This window comes from Amblyraja radiata, chromosome 8 (genome assembly GCF_010909765.2).
Source record: "Amblyraja radiata isolate CabotCenter1 chromosome 8, sAmbRad1.1.pri, whole genome shotgun sequence".
Lineage (NCBI taxonomy): Eukaryota > Metazoa > Chordata > Chondrichthyes > Rajiformes > Rajidae > Amblyraja > Amblyraja radiata.
In genome coordinates, this window is record NC_045963.1 from 20,568,499 (window position 1) to 20,593,426 (window position 24,928).

General features: G+C 44.1%; 1 protein-coding gene across 3 annotated transcripts in view; it reads left to right on the forward strand.

Annotated features, from left to right (window-relative positions):
- Positions 1-1,810: 1,810 nt before the first annotated feature.
- Positions 1,811-24,928, forward strand: part of cenpf (centromere protein F) — a 64,252-nt gene continuing 41,134 nt past the window's right edge. For all 3 annotated transcript variants that reach the window (XM_033025351.1, XM_033025354.1, XM_033025352.1), the window contains exons 1-7: positions 1,811-1,909; positions 4,873-5,067; positions 12,405-12,601; positions 16,077-16,189; positions 17,521-17,621; positions 19,073-19,355; positions 21,623-21,825. In XM_033025351.1, the coding sequence (XP_032881242.1) occupies positions 4,906-5,067; positions 12,405-12,601; positions 16,077-16,189; positions 17,521-17,621; positions 19,073-19,355; positions 21,623-21,825 (1,059 nt within the window). In that variant the 5' untranslated portion in view covers positions 1,811-1,909; positions 4,873-4,905. The remainder of the gene's footprint in view (positions 1,910-4,872; positions 5,068-12,404; positions 12,602-16,076; positions 16,190-17,520; positions 17,622-19,072; positions 19,356-21,622; positions 21,826-24,928) is intronic.

The window sequence follows — 24,928 nt, forward strand, 5'->3', positions numbered from 1 at the left end:
TCCTCCCGGCAGGCCACGGTCGAGGCCGGAGCCTCACGGGTCGGAGCCTACGGCCGACGGGGAGCCTGCAGTTGAGGGAGCTTGTGGCCGATGCACGATGCCTGGGTCGACGGAATCCCGTGGGTCAGAGCCCGCGGAGAAGCCGAGGCCGGAGCCTCGCAGGTCGGAGCCCATGGCTGGGGCTTGGGAAGGTATCACGGTGAGGACCCGGCAGAGATACTGGAGAGGTCGGTGAGGCAGTCGACGATGGCGCCGAACGTGAGAGCGAGGACAGCGAGAGAAGGAGCAATGGGGAGTGGCGTGGGGGTACCCCCGTGATGGAGGGGTAATTGCAGAGGGGGACCTGGCGCGGGAGGACTTTGTAACTGTGTAAGCGCCCTCGATGTGGCGACTATTTGGATACCTTGGGTATACAGGCAAAGAATATTACTGTGACTTGTCACATGTGACAAAAACGATTCATTCATAAAGTATTAATTAATTAATTAATATGCTTCCTTATCTCTGTCTCCCCTTCCCTGACTCTTGGCCTGGAACGTTACTCATCCCTTCTCTCCAGAGATACTGCCTGTCTCGCTGAGTTACTCCAGCATTTTGTGGCTATCTGAGGAACTTTTGATTAAGAAGCTTGGGGGGAGGGGTGGAAGACTAGCGTTTGAGGGGATTTTAGGAGACGGAAGTCTGCAGGACTCGGGGAGAGTGGAAGTGGAAGAGCCACATACAATGTAGAAACCCTTCTTCAGATCCGGTGTCCCGACCTGAAACATCACCTGTCCATGTTCTCCAGAGATGCCGCTTGTCCCACTGAGTTACTCCAGCACTTTGTTTATCTCTGGTGTAAACCTGCACCTGCAGTTCCCTCTGCACTGGGCTTGTGCTCGCTGGAGTTTAGAAGAATGAGGGGGGGGGGGGGGACCTCATTGAAACATACAGAATAGTGAAAGGCTTGGATAGAGTGGTCGTGGAGAGGATGTTTCCACTAGTGGCACAGTCTAAGATAGTCATGGCCTCAGAATTAAAGGACGTTGTCGTAGGAAGGAGATGAGGAGGAATTTCTTTGGGCTTGTGGAATTCTTTGCCACAGAAGGCTGTGGAGGCCAAGTCAGTGGATATTTTTAAGGCAGAGATAGATAGATTCTTGAGTAGTGCAGGTGTCAGAAGTTATGGGGAGAAGGCAGGAGAATGGGGTTAGGAGGGAAAGATAGATCAGCCATGATTTAATTGACTTGATGGACCGAATGCCCAGATTCTGCTCCTATTCCTTATAACTCGGGGATAGTGGAGGAGGAAGAGCACAGATGGTGTAGAAACCTTTGATAGACACAAAAAGCTGGAGTAACTCAACGGGAAGCAGCAGTTGCATCTCTGGAGAGAAGGAATAGGTGACGTTTCGGGTCGAGACCCTTCATCAGACTGGTTATGGATAAGGGAAACGAGAGATATAGACCTTTGTTGAGAGCCGGTGTGGCGACCTGGAGCGTATCACCTGTCCATGTCTCTCCAGAGCCGCCGCCGCCGCTGGTCCCGCTCAGTTACTCCAGCACTTTGTGTTTGTCTCCGGTGTAAACCCGCGCCTGCAGTTCCCCCCCCCCAGCAGCCAGCGCGAGGCTGCCGTTGGAACGCGGGGCGTGGCCAATCGGACGCCGGCTGCCAGCGGCTCGGGAATTGGCCAATGGCAGAGAAGGGCGGCCGGGAACCGAACCAATGGGATCGCTCGATAGATCGGCGGCTGTCGTCATTGGAGCGGCGCGCAGTTTGAACTCGGGGCGGCGGCATTCGAAATTCCAAATTCGAAATTCCAAATCCGTTGGTGCGGGGTCGCGGGCTGGGGGTGCGCATCGGCATTGTCCCGATCCGCGGACAGACGGGCACTAGGTCTGCAGGCTGTCCACCAGGGGCCAGTGATCAGGTAAAGCCGGCGTGTTGCAGATTTCCTGCACCGGTCATGGGATAAACCTGCGGGTGGGTTGCAGACTCCAGCACCAGCGATGGGGTAAAGCTGCGGGTGCAATTGCATTCCCCACCAGGTGCCAGTGATGGGGGTGAATCTGGGGGGTGCTGATTGCATTCTCCTGCACCGGTGATCGGGATAAACGCGGGTGTGTTGCAAATTCCTGCACCGATGCTGGGCAAAAACTGCGAGTGCATTACATTCTCCACCAGGGGCCAGTGATGGAGTAAATTTGCGGGAGTGTTGCAGATTCCAATCACCAGTGATGATTTAAACTTGTGGGTGTATTGCATTCTCCACCAGCAACCGAGTGTGTTGTGGATTCCACCAGTGGTGGGGGTAAACCGGGAGTGTTGCAGGCTCCAGCACCAACGAAGGGGGAAAACCCGCGGCTGTTGTAGACTCGTTTTAATTTAATTTCAAAATAAACTTTATTCAAGTAATAAATATCAGGAACCGCAAGATTCATCCGACATTCTCGGAGGCTATACATTCAATACTGTGTACACACATGGCACAAATGTATCCCCCGCCCTTGCCACTCATGTGGCCCACTGGCATGGAATCCCTTCCATTATTTTGAGGGGTGTCCCCACCACACCTTGCCGTCCATGTCCAGCAGCGCAAGGACTCTAGACTGTGGTCCTCCACCACTAATGTGAACGCGTCCCTGGGAACAGTCCGTAAATCACAGTGTCCTCTGAGACTGAGCTGTTCGGAATAAATCGTGCCAGGGATCCTTGCAAACCTCTCCAGACTCTCTTTGCGAATCCACACTCTGCACAGAGGTGGGCGACCTAGACAATAGGTGCAGGAGTAGGCCATTTGGCCCTTCGAGCCAGCACCGCCATTCAATGTGATCATGGCTGATCATCCCCAATCACTGATTGAATCAGTATCCCGTTCCTGCCTTCCCCCCCCCCCATATCCCCTGACTCCGCTATTTTTAAGAGCCCTATCTAGCTCTCTCTTGAAAGCATCTAGAGAACCTGCCTCCGCCACCCTCTGAGGCAGAGAATTCCACAGACTCACCACTCTCTGTGAGAAAAAGCAGCCGTCCCGAAGGCAGTGTGCGTTGGTAATGAGGCTCCGACACTGCAGGAAGGATCTGACCGGGAGGGCTCCCCTCACCGCCAGCCAAGCCAGGTTTTGGTGCTTGTTGGTGAGTTCTGGCGATGAGGCATTTCACCAGACAAGCTGGTCAGTCTGCTGTGGGAACCATGCCACAGGATCCATGGAGTCATTTCCCTGCAGGCCGATCCGTGCTGACTACTGCCCGATGGACGTGGTCAAAGGTGTTGGTCCGGAAAAACCTTTCCACGAGCGACAGATGGTGCGACCATGTCCAACTGACTGGCACATTGCGTGGCATCTGCGCCAAGCCCGACTCATCACCCATACCAAATCCTGGCATCACATCACTCCAGTCCTCAAACAACTTCACTGGCTTCCCATCTCCCACCGGATCACCTACAAAATCCTGATCCTCACCTACAAAGCCCACCATCTGGCCCCCCCATCTCTCATTGACCTCCTCTCCCCCTACCAACCCTCACGGTCCCTCAGATCCACATCAGCCGGTCTCCTCTCCATCCACAAGTCCGAACCTCCACAGTTTTGGGGACAGAGCCTTCTCCAGGGCAGCTCCCAGGCTCTGGAACTCCCTCCCCCAACTGATCCGCAATTCCGTGTCCCTCACCATCTTCCAGTCCCGCCTCAAGACCCATCTCTTCACCTCTGCCTATCCTTAGCCCCACGTCCCCGTCCTTTTTCATCTGTGCATTAATTGCCTCATACTGTGTTTTGTATTGAATTCTGTCTTTACTTTGTGTACTAGTCATGTCTCTACTATTTATTTCATTCCCCTTACATGTTTTTCCTCTACATGCTCAATTTTTGTAAGGTGTCCTTGAGACTCTTGAAAGGCGCCCATAAATAAAATTTATTATTATTATTATTATCTTTCGTTACACCGGGGACAGGTAGAACCTCAGCAGGTAGTGACACTTGGTGCCCACATGCTTAGGCTCTAAACTCCGCCTGATTCAGCCACACACGAAGGTGGCCATCAGGGTGACGTTGGGCACGCTTTTACCCCTGTTGTCTGCCGACTTGTGCATTGTGGCCCGTCGCACCCAGTCCATCCTCGACCCCCAGATGAACTGGAAGAGGGCCCGGGTGATCCCTGTGGCATTGGAGGGAGGGACAGGCCACACGCGCCAAGTACAGCAGCCCCGAGAGTACCTCACACCCGATTACCGACTTTTTTCCCGTTATAGAGAGGGAGCCCTGTTTCCACAGCTCTGGGTTCTTCCCCACCTTGGCTATCCGCTCCAGCCAATTCTTATCACACGCAGACTCGTTCATGTGTGATCGGGGTAAATCTATGGATGTGTTGAACACTCCTCTAGTGACCAGTGGTCAGCAGTAATCATTCAATGCAAACCTGTTGAGCCAGGGTGTATCAGTGTTAAATAGTTTAATCTTGGGCTCACATATATTTAGTGCAAACCATTTAAACCGAGAGCACTGAATGTAATGTGAATGATCGCATTCAAGTTGTATTGCTCCAGTTATTATGTTTCACCATGTCGCTGTTCCAGAGTAAAGGAGGCTGGATATACCGAAATAGCAGACCCGGGTGGTTGAATCCTTTCTCTTGCTAAACCCAAGGTCATCTTCACCTATAAGTCATCCGGCGTTACCTGCTTTGCTTTGGCCGTGACTGTCAGCAAGATCTATATATTTTGCTTTCCATGAGCAGTAAGGTCATGCAAGTGTTGACGTCCTATTTCCAGTTGCAGGAGTGAAGTGTCTGCTAATATAAATATAGAAGGCAATCCTTTTAAATTACTATGCCACTTTGATTCCACAATACCTGTTGCGATGTAATTTAGATTTTTCCCCATTCTTTCCCGAAGGATATACTTTTCTAAAAACAAAATTTATGGAAAATGAGTTGGGTAGTGGAAGAGTGGAAAGAAGGACTTTCAACAAAAGTTCTGCAGAAAATCCAGGAAATCGAACTTCAACGGGATAAACTCAAAAAGGAACGTCAGCAGCGACAGTTTCAGGTTGAAACCCTAGAAGCTGCTCTGCTAAAACAAAAACAAAAGGTGATTATTTTTCACTTGCTTACTAATATTTTAATTGTTTTGAGGTATCAAATTGTATATTAGATGTTTGTTTGCTAAACTAAGTCTGAGGATTGTAAGCGTGACAGTGACTTTGAGAAAGTGCAAGCTTTGCCATCACTGTACACTGTTAAAATTGTTGTTGTACAAATGGAATATTGTATATTAATAAATATTACATTGGTATTCATGTTGCCTAATTTTGTGCCCCGAACAAGGATCAATACAGCTCATCTTGTTCTTCATTTATTTCTATTAATTTGCCTTTGCCAAAATATCTAACAGCAGAGTAAAGTGAGATGAGTCTGCTTATATTTTTTACAGCAGGGATTTTTTAAATGCTATCTTGCTTATAGTGTAGTATAATGGCATTTTGTTAAGGAGTAAGAATTGAATGCATGCCGTGGTTTAATGATTCACAATTTAATTACAAAAATAATACAATTGCATTGAAAAATTGGACTTGCTGACATTTTGGTGATCCAGGTTTCTTTCCAAAGTCCACTGTGTGACATATATAAAATCCCAGCGAAACACGAGCAGTGACATTTAATGTTGGATTAAGTTCAGGTTTATTATTGTCACATATACTGAGATGCAATGAAAATCTATGTTTTGCATGCAATCCAATCAGATCGGACAGTACTATACATAAATGCAATTGTCAAACTTGAATATAATATGGAGAGCAAAGGGGAAGATACAAAGTGCAGCAAAGAGTTCTCAACATTGTAGTACATCAGCTCCATAGACAATGTTTAAAGTCTGCATTGGGGTAAAGGTGAATCGGACAGTATCCTAACTTAAGGAAGGACCATTCAGAAGCCTGATAATAGAGGAGAAGAAGCTGTTCCCGAGTCTGGTAGTGCACACTTTCAAACTTCTGTACATTTTGCCTGATGGGAGAAGAAGAGATGACTGGGATGGGAGAAGTCTTTGATGACGTTGGCTGCTTTTTTGAGGCAGCATGAAGTGTGGCTGGAGTCAATGCAGGGAGTCTAGTCTGTGATGGATTGGGCTGCATCTACAACTCTGCAATTTATTGCAGAGTTATTCCCCAAAAAAGCTGTGATGTAGCCCGAATGTATGCTTTCAATGGTGCATTTGTAGAAGTTTGTATACATGTTGAAGCCTCCTAAGGAAGTAGAGGTGTTGGTGTGCCTTCTAGGCTGTTGCATCAATGTGGTTGGGCTACCATTTCCACTTTTGCACCATTGGTGTTGATGGGGGCATGTACTCCACCACTGTATCCTGAAGTCAATAACCAAGTCCTTTATCTAGCAGGGATTGAGGTCGAAGTTATGTTTTTATGACTTTGGCCTTCAGGTCAGTTGTGTGGAAATCTTGTTATGTATATTAGTTGCTATATTTCCCACAGAACAACTCGTGCTGCATTTCAAAATATTTTATTGATTTTGAAGACTTTGGGAGACTGAAATGTGCAAAAATGAGATTATTTATATATAAATATTATCAAATGAAGTATTATTTTATAAATCTTGGAGCATTGGACCACATACAAGTATTATTTTTCTGTCTTTGTTTTTGATCAACTGTAGAGGTGAACTATTTACCTGTAGTGATGCAGAAGATAAATGTGCTTATGATCTTGGTCTCTGGGTTTTATAGACTCATGGAACACTTTTGATTAATCTTTTAATGCTATCCAAACGGGTCAGATGCACCATACATAAATACAATCTGGGGTCAAACTGAAGTAGAATAGATGGAGCAAAGGGGAAGATACAGAGTGAAGAATATAGTTCTGAGTATTGCATTATATCAATTCCATACACAATGTCCACAATGGGGTACTGGTGAATTGGATAGATCTTAAGCATGGGAGTAGAATTAGGCTATTCGGTCCTTTGGGTCTGCTCTGCCATTCAATCATGGCTGATCTTTTTTTTCTCCTCTCAACCCCATTCTCCTGCCTTCTCCCTATAACCTTTGGCACCCTTACTAATCAAATAACTATCAATCACTGCCTTTAAAATACCCAATGACGGTCTCCACCACTGTCCATGACAATCTTCTTCTTGCATCATCTTTTTAGTCGGTGGGGGCGCTGCAAGTCTGCTGCCCTGTCAGCAGCGGGTCTGTTATTAGACTTTTTGGTTTGTCTAAGTGTTTGTTTTGGGTGTTTCTCGGTGTGTCTTGTGTGGGGGGGAGGGGGAAACCGTTCTTCAGTCACCCTCGACGGTGAGGCGACTTTTTCCATGTCGCTTCTCTGCTTCCCCTCTCGCGGCTTAACAGCTTGGATTGGAGTGGCTTTTCCCGGAGTGGGGCCCGGATCATCAGCAGCTGGGGCAGCGTGGACTTTTTCCATCGTGGAGCAGGCGAACCCTTGCCAGGGGACGACAGAGAGGAGTGCTCCGATCGTTGGCCCGCGGACTATGACATCCTGAAGCCGCGGTCTGCGGAGCTTCTATCCACGGGTGCGGTGTGGACTTTCCATCGCGGAGCCTGGGATACCCCGCCGGAGAACGGCTCCGACCACCGGCCTGCGGCCTATAACATCCTGATGCCACGGTCTGCCGGGCTTCTAGCCGGGGGCGGGGCGTGGACTTACCTTCCGATGCGGTGTGGACTTTCCATCGCGGAGCCTGGGATACCCCGCCGGAGAACGGCTCCGACCACCGGCCTGCGGCCTATAACATTCTGAAGCCGCGGACTCCGGTAGGAAAGTGCCAATTCGGGCACTCCAAGCCGCGGAATGTGTTCGACCGTTCATGTTCCCGACCACGGGTGAACAAGGGAGGAGGACTGGCTGAACTTTGTGCCTTCCACCACAGTGAAGAATGCTGTGGTGAATGTTTGTGTTAAATCTTATTGTGTATTATGTGTTCTTTTTAAGTGTATCGCTGCTGGCAAAATCATTTTACTGCACCTTTGGGTGTATGTGCTGAATAAAATTGCCTTTGACTGACATATTGCGTGCTCAGCCTAAAGTTGTAGGACAACTTGTTCTTTTTGATTTTATTTGATTGTGCACGCCAAGTTGATTGCATTCGTTGACAATGAATTCCATAGATTCACCACCCTCTCGCAAAATAAATTCCTCCTCATTTCTATTATAAAGGTACATTCTTTTATCCTGAGGTTGTGCCCTCTGGTCATAGACTCTTCGACCTACTAGAAACATCCTCTCCATCCTCCATCTAGGTCTTCCATTATTTGGTAGGTTTCAATGAGATTCCTCCCACCCCAAAGTACAAGTACCTTGTATCTGGCTTGTAGGTAAATTGGCCTCTGTAAAATTGATATGGAGGGAGTGGTCGTGAAAGTGCGATCACAAAACTAGTGTGAATGGATGATCAGTGGTTGCTGTGGCCTCTGTGCTCTGAAGGGCATGCTTCCATGCTGTATTTCTTTCTACCAAGCAACATTGGTTACATTTTTCAGTGAGCAATTTGCATTTCAACAGAGAGCTGAAAAGGGACGTGTGAAAAAGGAGTGTGATAATAATAAATTTTCCAGTGGGCCGGGTGCATTTAAAGGAGTGTGGGAATAGTATGGGAAATGATGTCCAGTTTGCTTAAAGGAAGCACGGTAAACAACCAGCAATGTTTAAGTAGCTGAATCAATGGAATTTCTGAACACTAGGGTTTCCAAACAATAAGCTAATAAGTTATCAATTTTACTATATAACATTAGCAAGTAGATTTAACAAACATAGGTGAAAATGTATATATTGTAAACGTTTATCAAATTGCAGAGAGTTGTACATGCAACCCATTACACAGACCAGGTTTTCCATCATTGACTCCATCTATTCATGCTGCCTCAGAAAAGCAGTCAATATACTGTAACACTGTGCAATTCACCTTTACCCCATTATGGACATTGGACTTTGTCTGTGGAATTGATGCGCCACAATGCTGAGAACTATATTCTGCATGTTGTCTCTTCCCTTTTGTTCTATCTATTGTTTTTGAGTTTGACCTCATTGTGTTTATATAACCATATAACAATTACAGCACGGAAACAGGAAATCTCGGCCCTACAAGTCCGTGCCGAACACTTATTTTCCCCTAGTCCCTACTGTTATGTACAGTATATTTAATCTGTTTGGATACCAAGCAAAACAAGGATTTTTACTGCACCTCGTACACATGACAAACATTCATAGTGAAGATATTACCTAAAACAACACTAAAATTTAGAGAAAATATGGATTTGTGTCATGCAATATAACTGAAATATGCAAATGTCCTTGTGAAAAATGTGCAGAATTTTTTTTTTCTGCCCCCATATTCCTGTTACTCCAATTAATCTCTCAAGGCCTTCAACATTTATGACCACGGCTCCCATTAACTTTCTGGCTGGCAAGAAAATGTCTCAAGTCGCAATATATTAGATACTTTCGCAATGTTTAAGAAACATTAAACAAGTACATGGATATTATAGGTTCAGAGAGATATTCAAAGGTTCTTTATTAGTCACATACACCAATTGGTGTAGTGAAATGCGTATTGCCATTGCAGCACATAAAAAAAGAATACAACATAACAGTAATAAAGAAATGTAAACATAAAAAACATCCCCCCACAATGGTTCCTATTGTGAAGGAAGGCACAAAGTCCAGTCCCCATCCCCATATCCACCCATAGTCAGGCCTATTTGGATATGGATTAAACCCAGGCAGGTTGTACCAAAGATTATAGAGCAGAGCAAGATAGACCACTCCTCCTAAATTATAGAGCAGAGCAAGATAGACCACTCCTCCAATGGGCTGACGTGTAGTACGTAACGGAACGTCACGGCCGCCATTTGTTTATGCCAAACGCGACATCTTTGGTAGCGGGGACGGGTTCCACAGTTATACAATCTGCTCTTACATCAGGTCGCAGGGAAAAGCAAAGATACTAGAGGCTCCTCTAGTATCTTTGGGGGAAGAGGACATTTCCTCCACTCCTGAGTTGATCCAGGACTGATTCTCGGTCCCCCCCGATACCAGATGAAGTTGGCCGGCGGGAGAGCCTGAAGCGCCTGCCCGCGGTCGGCGTTCCCGAGGCAGCGGGCAATGCTCCTCTAGTATCTTTGGTGTAATCCGTTCCAAAGATTGATCCGCTCTATCATCTTTGGTGTAATCAGTGTTGGAGGGAACAGTGTATTATAGAGCATCGATCACTTCACATATTTAGTTAATATTATTGTAAATTTTATTAATATTATTGTAAATTGCTGCTCAATAAAATGGTGTCATGTCATACTACGCTTTTTTCGCAGAGTGGCGCATCTTGCTGTATAATCTTTGGGTAGTACTACTGCAGATGGGGCATGTTCGTCGGCATATGTAAATTGGGCTGAAGGGCCTGTTTCCATGAATTCTGATTATGCAATTTGACTGATAGGTAATGCCCTTTCTCAAATTCAGTTTCACCTTAGATATGGGTAAGTGCACCCTCCTCCTGCAGCATCTTTCTGCCATCATTTAGATTGGTCGGTCCATTAATTCTGCTTTCGTATTTGTTTGACTGATGGTAACCACGATAAAACTCCCTGTACTTCTGGTATCTCTCAAGGGTATATCCTTGCTCCATCGACGGATCATTCTCAAGCTTTTGCAATATTATTGGGAAATAGTATTATATTTTACCTTCCATTGGCAACACCAATCTCTACTTCATTGTTACCTCCCTTGATTCTTGCATTATCCATGGAAAATTTCTCACTAAATATTTAGTTCAGAGATACAGCGTGGAAACAGAAATAATAAAGCTATTGTTTTCAGTTCCTACACCCAGCCCTGGTTGTCATGAGTTTCCTCTCTGGAACTGAAGCATACTTGCTGTAATCTTGTTTTCATGTATCTTGTTTTCCATGTTATTTGGACCATGAAACCATGGCTTTGCTAATACCACTTCTTCCACCTCAACGCTTGCATCAGCTCATCTGCTGAACATCTTCTTTGCTGTATTGACTATCTCAGTGCATACTTTGTCATAAAATCATGAGAGGAATAGGTTTAAGGTGAAGGAGAAAAGATTTAATAGGAATCTGAAGGGTAACATTTTCCACGCAAAGGGTGGTGGGTGTATGGAATGAGCTGCCAGAGGAGGTAGTTGAGGCAGGGACTATCCTGACATTTAAAAACGGTTAGACGGGTATATGGTTTGGAGGGATGTGGGCCAAACAAGGGCAGGTGAACACAATTTTCTTTTCTGGCAACCTTTACAAGAGGAATTGGGATTATATAAATCCTGAAGTCTTCTGGTTCAAATGTGGGTGCAATCAACCATTAAGTAGACAACTGTGAATTCACTTTATCGGAATAGCATTATTCTAAGTTTTTTTAGCTTTATTGCTCCCGTTAGCTATATTGCTCCAGAGGCGGCGCGACCGACGTCGCAGCGGCCTCTGCAGTCTGTCTGTCTTTTCTTTATTTTTTTTGTCCCGTTGAGGGTATAGTTTGTAGTGGGTTTTTAAATGTGTATGTGTGGTGGGTGGGGGAAACTTTTAAATCTTCCCTGCACGGGGACCCGACCTTTTCCCTGTCGTGTCTCCGTTGTCGTTGGGGCCTAGCACCGCGGCCTCCAACCGGAACGACCTGGGGGCTCAAGTCACGGAGCCTGCGGAGCTGCGGACCTACCATCGTGGAGTTGGCCAGCTTCGGAGCGTGGAGAGTTCGGAGTGTGGAGAGCTGCGGTGGCGCGCGGCTGCGTCCCGACTCCGGTGGATTGTGACACCAATAGCTCGCGGGTCCCCGGTGGAAGACGGCTTTACGGTGCACCGGCAACGGCGACTTCTCCCGCCCGAATTGCGGGGTTGAAAGTGACCTGCAGCAGGGCCTTACATCGCCCGGCGCGGCTTTAAATGGCCGCGGACTTGCTAGCGCCCGCCGGGGGCTTTGACTTTGACATCGGGAGAAGAATGGAGAGCAGGGGAGAGACAAGACTTTGCCTTCCATCACAGTGAGGAGGAGATTCACTGTGATGGATGTTTGTGTAAATTGTGTTGGTGTGTGTCTTGGTTCTTTTCTTGTATGACTGCAGAAGCCAAATTTCGTTTGAACCTCACGTGAGGTTCAAATGACAAATAAATGGTATTGTATTGTATTATAAAATAAACTGTTTACATTGAAGATAAACACGAAATGCTGGAGTAACAGCAGGACAGGCAGCAGCTCTGGATAGGAATGGGTGACACTACATTGTCCAAGTGGAAATTAATCATAAGCCACTTTTAGAGCACTGTGATTATGGAATTATAGCCCTTCAAACCCCTAGAGGGGAAGATTATGATTGGAGGATATCCCTAAGTATGGCAGCTAGTTTTGACGATTAACTCGTATTTAATTACTCCTTGTAAAACAGGTGGAGAATGAAAAATCGGAAGCAAGTGCTCTGAAGCGGGAGTGTCAGACTCTAAATGACTCTTGTGATAATCTTGAGAAAACTAAGCAGAAGATTTCTCATGAACTGCAGCTGAAGGAATCACAAATGAATTACCTGAAAAGTCAACTTGTATCAAGCAAAAAACACGTGGAGAATCTTGAGCAAGAGAACAAAAGGTTAAAGTTATAATTTTTGCTGTGCTAATTAAATGACGAAGATATTGTGGCCCATAGGCAGAACTGCTTGGTATCATGAAACAAGGGACCATTTGATTGGGGGGGAAAAAAGGTTTGAATATTGATTGAAGGAGAGTAGTGTGCATTGTCACAATAAGTTCAGAAGTGGACTCTGTTCACTTCAGTTTTCAACTTCTAAGCACAAAAGGGTTCAGACATTGGCTGAGTGATAGATATGAAGCAACCTTCGCACCAGCATATTTCCAGGCAACGTCCACCTCCAAAGAGTGAGAGCAAAAGAAAATCTAACCACCCATTCTTGATATTAAATGCTAAATGCTCATAATAAACGTTTTTGCCATTACCAATCATATATCAAACCTATCATATATATAATATGGCTGCAAGAGCGCGCCAGAGGGTGGGTATCCCAAGTAAATAATTCTCCACTTGACATCCAAAGCTACAAGGCACAGGTCTGGAGTATGATGGAGCTCCAGGTCCTCTCAAGACTGTCAACAATATCCTTCTTACTTGTTTGGTACCTCCTCCATCACCAATACAACAAGCCCACCATGACCCTTAGCTACTGACTGCTCCTTAAATATTTAACTTTTACCAGCAAAATTAGGACTAGGCACATGTCATCACCTGCAGATTTTTGTCAAAATCAACTGAATTCCAACTTGGTAATACTGGCAATCCCTGATTTAAGGGTTATGTTCTGTAAATATTTGCTTAAGTCAGAGTTTAGCAAGTTGGAATCACCTTAAAACTAGGTTTAAAAACCCCCCACAAGCTGTAGACGCTGGTTAATACACAAAATGACACCAAGTGTTGGAAGTAACTCTGCATGTCAGGCAGCATCCCTGGAGAACATGGATAAGTGATGTTTTGGGTCCTGATCTGAAACATCTCTTATCCATGTTCTCCAGAGATGCTGCCTGACCTGCTGAGTTACTTCCAACCCTTTGTATCGTTTCAACTTAGAACTAGGTGCCGATGGTCTGCACGAGCGAGCCTTTCTTCACCAGATGCCGCACCATCCAGTTGACGCGGATGCTATTGCTGCTTGCGTTGTAGCCCCTGGCTGATATCACTTTCTTCACGTTGTTGCCACGCTCAGTCACCATGGGATTCCCTCCTCCTCCTCCTGTCGCTTTGTCCACTCTGCTGCTCCCCCCTTCACTGCTGCCTCCTCCTCCTCCCCCCAAAGTCACCAACATCAAGGTGGATGACAGGGAGCAGCAGCTAGTGGGGGTGGGGAGCCAGGTTATTCAGGAAACGGGACCACCTATAGTGAACTGTGTATGCAAGTGCAAGTTTACGCACGTCACCTATTGCATGTAGGGAAGTACTTGTATAGTGCTGCTCCTTCATTGTTGCTGCTTCTCTGCTCTTTCACTCTCTTTCCAACCACATTGTGGAACGGCCTTTACTTGAAGGACTGCAGCAGTTCATGGTGCCAGCACAAGAGCAATTAGTGATGGGCAATAATAGCAGGTGATCCCAAGAAGAAAGTACAATAAAACTCATGTCATTCATTTTCCAACTGTTTCAAAACACATGATGGTTACTCATCTGAATTAATCGTTACAATTTTATCTATGGATTTGCCATCCTCTTGCTCACAGATTGCCCATGTGGCACTGGGCATGCGTGTGATTGCAGGCAAGATCAGGAACACTGGAGATCGAGGTCTGAAACATACAAGCTGACTATTGCAGCCTGAAACTCACCGGGGGCTCTTTCCCACTACCTTTAATTCATTGGGATCACTCAAATGCATTATATTATATTTTAATATGGCAAGAAATGAATTGGATGGGTGGTGGGTATTCGTCCAACAGTGCAGAAACTCTGCTGGTCATGGCACGACCAAAGTCCCATGGCTGCCAGAAATAAAAGAAGAAGAACCTTAGTCCTACCACCAGGTGGTGCCATTTAAATTCACTTAGCAGTTTGAATTCAGTTGAAACTTGAATCATTTCTTGGATTAACAGTACAGTTATTGGGTCATACCACATAGAAACATACCCTTTGCCCCTCCATGTCTAGGCTGACCATCGTACCCTTCATTACTAGTCTCGTTCACCAGCACTTCTTCTGGAAACTTCAATGCCTTGGTGATTCAAGTACTGATCTAGTTACTTTTAAATGTTGTGATCATTTAAAGATATTGTCACCACCTTACATGAGACATGGCAGCAGCATTAGGCCATTCGGACAACAGAGCCTGCTTTGCTATTCAAACGTGGCTGATCTATTTTTCCCTCTCAACCCCATTCTCCTGCCTTCTGCTTGTAACCTTCAATACCTTTACTAATCAAGAACCGATCAATCTCCGCATTAAAAATACCCAGTTTCACAGATTCCCCACCCTCTGGCTGAAGAAATTTCATGTGCACGCAATACGTTCCAGATTGCATATGTCTTTCTGTGTGAAAAATAATTCATCAGTTCTCCTCTAAACCTTTTACTCATCTTAACCCTATGCACTCAGGTTTTGGATATCTTCTTTATGTGGAAAAGTGTCTTGCAATCCACTCTACCTATATCCCCACCATTATGTTGTATAACTATCTGTGCCTCCTTCAGCCTTCTCTCCTCAAAGGAAACAACCCCAATGTAGATGTTTTAACGTTTCTGATTTCCTTTTATTTCTTCAATGTAAATTAGCACTTAAACATAACTGGTTATTTTGGTAAATGTAAAGACCTGGAACTCAATGATATCCAATGGTAGGATGGGTACTACACTTCAGTTCCTCTGCTGTAATGTGAGGAAAAATCATCAAGCTTACAAGGGCTAATCAGTATTCAGTAACTCCTATTAAGGTGCATCATATGGAATTCATGTTGAATTCATGTATGTCAAGGAAACCTATGGACTTTCTATTTCTTTTGAACACAAAATGCAGCCATTTCGGATATCAGAGTTCATTTGGAACTGTATCTCAGCAAGGAGTTGTTGTATTCAGATTAAAGAAAGGGGGGGAAATGACTGAAGAAGAAAATGGTCTCTATCGTCATAATGATGTGACTTTTGTTGTCTTTCCCATTTTATTTTTTCTCCTTATGTAGTAGAATGTATGTGGTGAATGGATATATATACTCTTTTTGACGTAGGCTACACTCAACAATCAATTCATAAGTAATGAGATTATAAACAGCCATTTGTGAGTCTTTAAATGAAATTAGTAACTACATATTTTGCAATTGCTCTCTTTGAAAGCCAGGAAATTAATATTAACAAAATATTGTATAAATGTATTACTAAGCAAGAAAAATTAAGGGATCCATATTTGTTCAACTTATTTTTATTAAGTAGCTTAATTATTTAGCTGAACTGCATTTAAGAATTTTGTTTTATCCTTCAATTACAATTGAAATGAATAAGAATTATTACAGGTCGTGTAAATGGAAAGACAGTTAGATCTTACTGCCATCTAACACATGCGCTCTTGATTTTATAGATACAGATCTGAATTCGAGAGATGCCAAACAAATGCAGTGCCTGCAGATGTATCATTTGGAACACCAGAAAAAAAACTTTCTGTGTCCCCAACCCCCAAAAAAATTGTATCTGGTATGCTTGGTTATATTTCAATATTGTAAAGATTTTAACGTAAAAAATCAAAGTGAGTCACTCGTAAACAGTGTGTCGAATAAGCCCAGTGAGACAAGGCCTTTGTGTCTGCATTTTAAAACATCAATTCAGTATGAAAATACATTAACATTCAGAATGTGAATTAATGGAATGCGCAAAAAGTTAGTTCATGTTTTACGAATCAGATTTATAACTTTTTTGAGTGCATATGGATTTCCAAATGCTGTTTGATCGTGCCTTTATCAAAGGCTTGTCAGAACTACTGGAAACAAAAGAGGCATAGAATAGGTTTGGGATACAAAGGAGATTTGTGGTGAATGGTTGCTTCATTCACTAGAGGAAGGCGATTGCGCTTCCTGGAGCTTGGTCCTGAGACATGGATAAATGGCAAATTCAACTGTGCAGGGGGAAAAAATGATGATATAGAGATCACACAAAATTTGAAAGTAGTGTGAAAAATTAGGGAAATGGTGTTTGACTTCAAACGGTCGCAATGTTGACAAAATGGCAGATTGCCAGATGAAACTTAATACCAGAGGACATAGGTTCAAGGTGAAAGGGAAAAGATTTAATAGGAATCCGAGGGGTAACTTTTTCACACAAATGGTGGTGGGTGTATGGAACCATCTGCCAGAGAAGGTAGTTGAGGCTAGGACTATCCCATAGTTTAAGAGACAGTTAGACAGGTACATGGATAGGACAGGTTTGGAGGGATATGGACCAAGCACAGGCAAGTGGGATAAGTGAAGCTGGGACATTGTTGGCTGGTGTGGGCAAGTTGGGCCGAAGGGCATGTTTCCACGCTGTATCACTATGACTAATACAGGGGCGTGTGAAATGATACATTTTGGTAGGATGCTTGAGAAGAGGCAATACATTTATAGAGATTATACTTTAAATATTATAAAATGTAGATTATAGGCATAAACATGATGTGAAGGATGGCCTGGTTTTTACTTTCTTTGAATCTATGTGTTATTATCGGGTTATAAATAGAGCCCGTGCTTCTGAGACAATTAGTTGATGAACATGTATTCTAGGCAGTCTTTCAGCAGATTGCAAGATAATTATAAAGTCTTTGTTGTGCTCTGTCTAATACCTGCTGTTCTTGTGCTACCACAACTTTTTGAAAAGGAAATCAAGTGGTACGTTTTTAACCACAATAAAATCCACAATTGTACTGCTATTGCATAATGTGGTAACTACTGATCTTGCATGCTACACTCAAAGGCTTTAATACTATTGTGTCGTTTTGAGAAGAAAAGTTGAAAAAGCTTGATTTGTTCTTAATTAATTTGTTTTCACAATAGGTTTACCAGACTCAAAATATAGGGAACTACAGGAAAAATATAATAAGGAAGTGGAAGAGAGAAGCCGATTGGAAAGACAACTGGACACAATTCAGGCAAAGGTAAGATAAGTCATTGTCCATGAAAGAGAATTTGCTGACAATGCAGTAAAGGGTGGAGGGCGGGCTCTACTTGGAACATGAATGATTCCACATTACACTTTTTTTCCATACCCTATCAGTTAAAGGGAAAGGACAAAAAGAACTGAGCTCAATATGTGCTTGCTCTCAATAGCCTCAATTGAATCTGTCTCCACGAGCCTGTCAGTGCGTTCCAGGTGATTTGTTAGCTGTATACAAGGCAAGCTACTCTTCAACACAGATTGCAGCAGTGACCATTTGCATTTACATAGCTTCTTATCCATAGCACAATGCCCCCAAGATGTTTAATAAGACCCACATCAATGTGAACTCCCAAGAATTTCATTACATTTGTTCCCAATTTCCACCTTGGTCTCACTTTCGCCTGTTCCAACTTTAACACCTCCTTTTTTTCCCCGGCATCTCCATTTCATGGGATAAGTTAACAACTAATATCATCTCCAAGTCAACGTATTCTCTTGGAAACCTTCTCTACACTTTTTTCCACTCTGCTACCTGCAAGAACTCTTCCATTCTCTCAGTTCCTCTGTCTTTGTCACCTTTAACGCCAATTATTTTCATTTCCACAGACTTGGTTAACCCTCTCCCCGAGTTGACTGGGTTCTCATGATCATTCTCAACCATCAGACTGACATTCTGTTCCCTCGGTGTCTTTCCCACGAAACCACTGAAGTTACCCTCCAGGAGAAGGACTTTCTCAATTTAGGCTTATAGCACTGTAAAGGGTCAAGAGTAGGCTCAAGGACCGTTCTCATCCTGGTCACTCCCTCTTCTCCTTGCTTACATCAGACACGAGGTTCAGAAGTTTGAAAAGGCATGCTTCCAGATTCAGGAAGAGTTTCTAAAGGGTCCACTAAAGCAGAAAGATATATCAATATTACTCTACTCAGGAACACTGATGTTCAACTGCACGGCGTCATTATTTTGGAGTTGTGTAAAGGAGGTCCTCAGTCTTACTGTAATGGATAGGATAGGCTTAGAAGGATATCTGCCAAATGTAGGCAGGTGGGACTAGTGCAGCTGGGGCATGTTGGTCGGTGAGGGCAAGTTGGGCCGAAGTTGTCTTTCAAAGCTGTATGACTAGTTTCTTCCCAGCTATTTTCAGGCAACTGAATGGTCGGTCCTCATTGTGTAGAGGGCAGTCCTGACCACCCATCTACCCTATTAGACACTTTTGAATTATATTATTGGACCTCAATGTGAAATCTTGCACTAAATGTTGTACTCTATCTTCTTTATTTGTACACTGGATGGCTCGATTGTACACGTTTATATATTTTCTTCGACTGGATAGCACGCAAACAAAAGCGTTTCACTGTACCTCAGTACACGTGACAACAATAAACTAAACTAAACATTGTTGTAGTAGAGCATTTCTGAAATAAAATGTATTATTGTTTTCAATTTTGCAGTTGGTCAACCAACCTCAACCTCAAAACTCCATTAGCCAGCGGAATGTTGCGCGGCATCCGTCTACTTCTGCTGTGTTTCCATGGCAACAAGATCAAACTCCAAGTCAGCATTCACTGAAGACCCCGTTAAAGGGCGTTGCCATGAATTTTCAGTGGGAACAGGAAGAAACTCCTTTCAAGCACCATCCCAAGTCTTTGGAAATGGGCACCCATTCTACAGGAAGGTTTAGCAATACCACAGACAGTTCAAAGCAGGTGGAGCAGCTGAAATTACAAAATCAAGGTATTGTAGTAACCAGCAAAGACAATTTTCTAATAACTGCTCATTAGGGAATTCTCAAGTAATAAGGGAAGCTGCTTCCTGTAGCTTTTTTTAAAATGCAGACTCGATGCACATAAATAGGAATTGCTGAGAGGGATATGGGTCAAACCCAGGAAAATAGGACTAGCAGAGATGGGCGTCTTGATTGACACAAAGGTAGACCAAAATGCTTGAGAAACTCCGTGAGTGAGGCAGCATCTATGGAGCGAAGGAATAGGTGATGTTTCGGGTGGAGACCCTTCTTCAGACTGTTGGGGGGGGGGGGGGGGGGGTCGGGAAGAAGAAAGGAAGAGGCGGAGACAGTAGGCTGTGGGAGAGCTGGGAAGGAGGGGGAAAGCAAGGACTACCTGAAATTGGAGAAGTCAATGTTCATACCACTGGGGTGTAAACTGCCCAAGCGAAATATGAGGTGCTGCACCTCCAATTTGCAGTGGGACTTAACTTTGGCCATGGAGGAGGCCCAGGACAGAAAGGTCGGATTCGGAATTGGGGGGGGGGGGGGGGGGAGGAGAGTTGGAGTGCTGAGCCACCAGGAGATCAGGTTGGTTAATGCGAACCGAGCGGTGGTGTTGGGCGAAACGATCGCCAAGCCTGCACTTGGTCTCACCGATGTAGAGCAGTTGACACCTAGAACAGCGGATGCAATAGATGAGGTTGGAGGAGGTGCAGGTGAACCTCTGCCTCACCTGGAAAGACTGCTTGGGTCCTTGGATGGAGTCGAGGGGGGAGGTACAGCGGCAAGTGTAGCATTTCCTGCAGTTGCAAGGGTAAGTACCAGGGGAGGGGGTGGTTTGTGTGGGAAGGGACGAATTGACCAGGAAGTTACGGAGGGAGTGGTCTCTGCAGAAAGCCGAAAGGGGGGGAGATGGGAAGATGTGGCCAGTGATGGGATTCCGTTGGAGGTGGCGAAAACTGTTGACTGACACAGATGAGTTGGGTTGAAGTGTTTCTTTCTCTGCTGTAAACCCATACGAAACTACAGTAAAACTTTGATGTTCATAAGTGATAGGAGCAGAATTAGGCCATTCGGCCCTTCCAGTCTACTCTGCCATTTAATCATGGCTGATCTATCTTCCCCTCTTAACCCCATACTCCTGCCTTCTCCCCATAACCCCTGACACCCGCACTAATCAAGAATCTATATCTCTGCCATAAAAAATATCCATTAACTTGGCCTCTACAGCCTTCTGAGGCAATGAATTCCACAGATTCACTACCTTCTGACTAAATAAATTCTTCCTCCATCTCCTTCCTAAAGGAATGTCCTTTTATTCTGAGGCTATGACCTTTGGTCCTAGACTCTCCCACTAGTGGAAACGTCCTCTCGATATCCACTCTACCCAGGCCTTTCATTATTCAGTAACGTCCTCCCTCATCCTTCTAAACTCCGTCAAACACTCACCATCTGTTAACCCATTCATTCCTGGGATCATTCTCGTAAGCCTACGCTGGACCATCCATTGCTCCCAATACTCCAAATGTGGTCTGATAACGCGGTATTCAATTTATTTAAATTAAAAAAAAATCCCAGTGGTTCACTCATGAAGCTGGAGTGTAAGCAGGTCATGCAATTCAATCCAGCGGGGTCTGGACTGTGGGCCGGATGTGATGATCTGTTGATAACAAGCAGATAAATTCATTGTAATCCAGCCAGTTGCAGAACTATTCTGATGCTCCGATATATGTTGAGTCCTGCTTTATAAGAAATGTTTATCTTACACGCTATCAATATATTGGTAATTGGAACACAACTGGCGGGGCAGGGGTACAGGGTTGCAGCTGGTAGAGCTGCTGTCTCACAGCAACAGAGTGCCTCACAGAGACCCAGGTTCGATCCTGACCTTGTGTGCTGTCAATATGGAGTTTGCACGTTCTCCCTGTGACAGCTTGGATTTCCTCTGGGTGGTCCCCATATTTTCCAGCTTTCATTTAAAATATCACTCATGCTAGTAACAAAAATTGAGTTGATCTTATGATATTAAACTGGGTTAACTATGAACAATCCAAGGTTTTCCTCAAATTGCCCTTCTCCCTTCTCTTAAACATGGTATAATGTACTGTAAATGGGTATTTTTTACCAATGAATCAAGGTGGATAAATTAGCATTGGTCAAGCTCCGTGGTGAAATATACTGCACTTTCTCCCCAATATTAGCCATTCCGTTTTCTCTTTGTGTGATAGTATCTAATATACAATATTGATGGACGGCTTTGTTTTTTCAATTGAAGAACTGCAAACTAAAGTTTTGGATCTGGAATCTCGATTTGAAGCTAAGCAAAAAGAAGTGAAAAATCATCTGAGCAAGCTTGTTGAAATTCAATTTCAATTTGAGAAAACTAAATCTGATCTTTTCGAGAAAGAACGCAAACTCTCAAAATGCCATGAAGAATTGGCCAAGATGACTGGACAGTGTGAGCAGAGCAATAGCAAGGTATGATAGGCTGAATTAATTCACTCTCATAAGTTTCTAATTTATAAACCTTTCGACTTGGATACATATATTCTGTGAATGCGATAACGTTGAGATAATTTATTCCATTTTTACTTTCCATTCAGCATGTACTCTTGGAATTACTTTGTACAATATTGTGATACACTTTCCGTATGATGCCCTGTGTTTAAATTTGATAAGTGATCCATATCCCTCAATTCCCTGCAAATCCATGTGCCAATCTTAAAGCTTAAATGTCACTATTGTATCTGCCTCCACCACCACCCCAATGGCAATGTGTTCCAGGCACCCACCACCCTCTGTGTGTAAAAATCCTTTGTATACTATTTTGGGTACTGCACTTGCTTAAGGTTGTCCTGGCCTTCAGAGAGTGCAAAAAAAGATTCATAAGAATCGTAACAGCAATAACGAACCAAGTGTGTGCAGAAACAGGAGTTATCCTGCAGAGCAGAGAATGTTAAATTGGGTTTCAATTATCGGTGTTCAAAATCACAAATAGGTTTGGTAAATTACATATAAGAAAATTACTTCCTTGGAATAAAAGTCAGTAACGGGAAAAATGAACTTGAGACAATATGAGGAAAAATATATTTCCTTTTTGCTGTGAGATGTAACGAAATATATGTAGGATTTACAGATTTGGACCAATTAATGGATAAAGCACACGCTGAAGAGCACAAATAACTATTTATTAAAGCAAAATACATAAAACAGAAAAAAATATCAATAAAGTAACAATACAAAATAACTGGTCTCGTACACCTCTGAGTAATCGATTCTTCTGTCTGGCTGTCACCGCACACACCACGGTCCAATCTCTCTCTCCCTCTCAGTGAAGTTCTCTTCAATCTCTCCCAAAAGGTGAAGCTCTGTTCTAATGGGAGAAGCATACACTTATATAATAACTTTTATCTCTATAAGAATAGCAGGTGAAACCTGTCAAACTAGCTATCCTCCTTGGTACCATAATGGTGTGCGTTATGTGTCCTATCAGACGTCAAGCCAGTCTCGGATGTCTCTCGGAAGACAAAGCTTATCTTAGCGACCTTGCAGGTGGCCTCATGATGTACTGGTCCCTTGGAGTTAGCCTAAGCATTTTTCAAAAACATCTACCTGTTTTCCTGAGCAGGGTTTGAAATGTGGTGCTGCTAATTTAGCTGTCAACTCAATTTTAGCTGACATAGTCTGTTTAACCATTGCATTACATTCCACCCCTTGGAGTTGTAATGTAATTAGCACCCATCTAACTGCATGTTACTGAGTATACAAGTAGAAACAATAATAGTCAGTAGTTCATTATAAAATCATCAGTTCCAGAAAAACATTGTCAATTCCAGAAGATTGATATCCTACAGGTTCTGATTGTCTCTCTTCATCAGTTTCATGATAACCCCTTCTAGATTCAATCATCTGGTACAGTTATTGGAACCGAACAGTCACCATCACGTGCTGATCACAAACAAGTGCACGGTCCGACAGCCATGTTATCTGAAAGCCAAAGTAATACCGGCTTTTATTTCCAGTAAAATATCTTATTTGCTCTGCGTAGTTTTTCCTGAATCTAAACAAACCACCACTGGCTATCCTTGTGTTAATACCCAAATTACATTACCTTGCCCATCCGCAAGAAGGGTTATTTAGGTATTGTCTCCATACCATCCTAGCCCACCCCCCTGACATTTTGGAAGCTGGAGCATGAGTGGGAGTAGGCATGAAGTTGGTGCAGTTAGAATTCATCGTGCTCTGCATTGGTGAGCCACTCATCAAGGGACAATTGTTCAAGTTATACAAACCTTGAGGCAAAACAGACAAACCATCTTTTCTGGGTATGGGTAGGCGTAAGAATCATAAATCTGTTTCTTAAGCAGGCCATTCATCCGCTCATTCATGCCTGACGCTTGAGGGTTGTGAGGAATGTGTAACAACCAATGTACACCACTGTCAGATGCCCATCCTTGTACTGTCTGTCCTGAAAAATGGGATCCATTGTCAGACTGTATTTCAAGACGGTCTCCTTAATAGGATATGAGCTGCTGAAGGCCATGGAGGCTATTATCCTGATCAGCTTGACAGAAGTCATTGCCATCAAAAGGCCAGAGTATGTGTCAACCATTGTTAAAATATATTGGTATCTTTGTTGCTTGGGAAGTGGACCAACATGGCCGACTTGCTAAATCTGAGCATGGCTGCTCCCTCGCTTAATGTGTGCCACTTAAATAATGGATGTTTTTAAACTCTTTGGCAGACTTCGCACTGAGACCCACACTCTCTAACTTTGTCAAAGGAGAGCGACAAAAGTCTCTGTTTAGCCCACTGCACAGTTCCTTGATTCCTAAATGTCCAGAAGTCTCATATGCCCATACACACAGAGGGCACTGTTCTTCCTCAATGGTTTCTACTGATTTTACTTGCACAATCTGATCCATGATGTTATTGTGCAAAGTCACGTCAGAGTAATTGTTCATGTGTGTGCTCACATGACGGACAGTGATGGGCATGCAATCAGGCTTTCTCCCTAATATCTTGCCAGATGGTCTTGCCCTAAAGAGGCTTTCCTGCAATGTTCTAATACTTCTCCTTCTACTTCGATAACCATGCAGCCATGCTATTGACGACAGCCCAGGAGTCAGTGTATATATCAGCTTCCTTGTCTTCTTCCTCCAGTACCAAGTGGACTGTGACCAATTCTGCATATTGGCTGGAACCTTCAGAGCCTTGTTGCTGTAAAATAGTCTGTGTATCAGGGTTAAAAGCTGCTGCCTTCCAGCATCACTCTCTGTTTCTCCATACTGCAGACCCTCTGTGAATCATGCATTTCGTTGCTGACCATATGGATAGTTCGCTCAGTGGTGCCCACCATTTAATTGGTGAGTCTGGCAAGCAAGGGACTGTGGCCAGGTCAGGATCTGCAGACTGAGGGGTTTCAGCAACTTGCTCGTGTAAATTGCTGACACCATCCACCCCTTTGGCAGCTCTTTCAGCAATGTACCATTTCCATTTGACAATTGAACTGCAGCTTCCAAATGGATGGGTGGGGGTCTCGGAAAGAATTATGATAGGAAGGTCCGGTCATAGGAGGGCC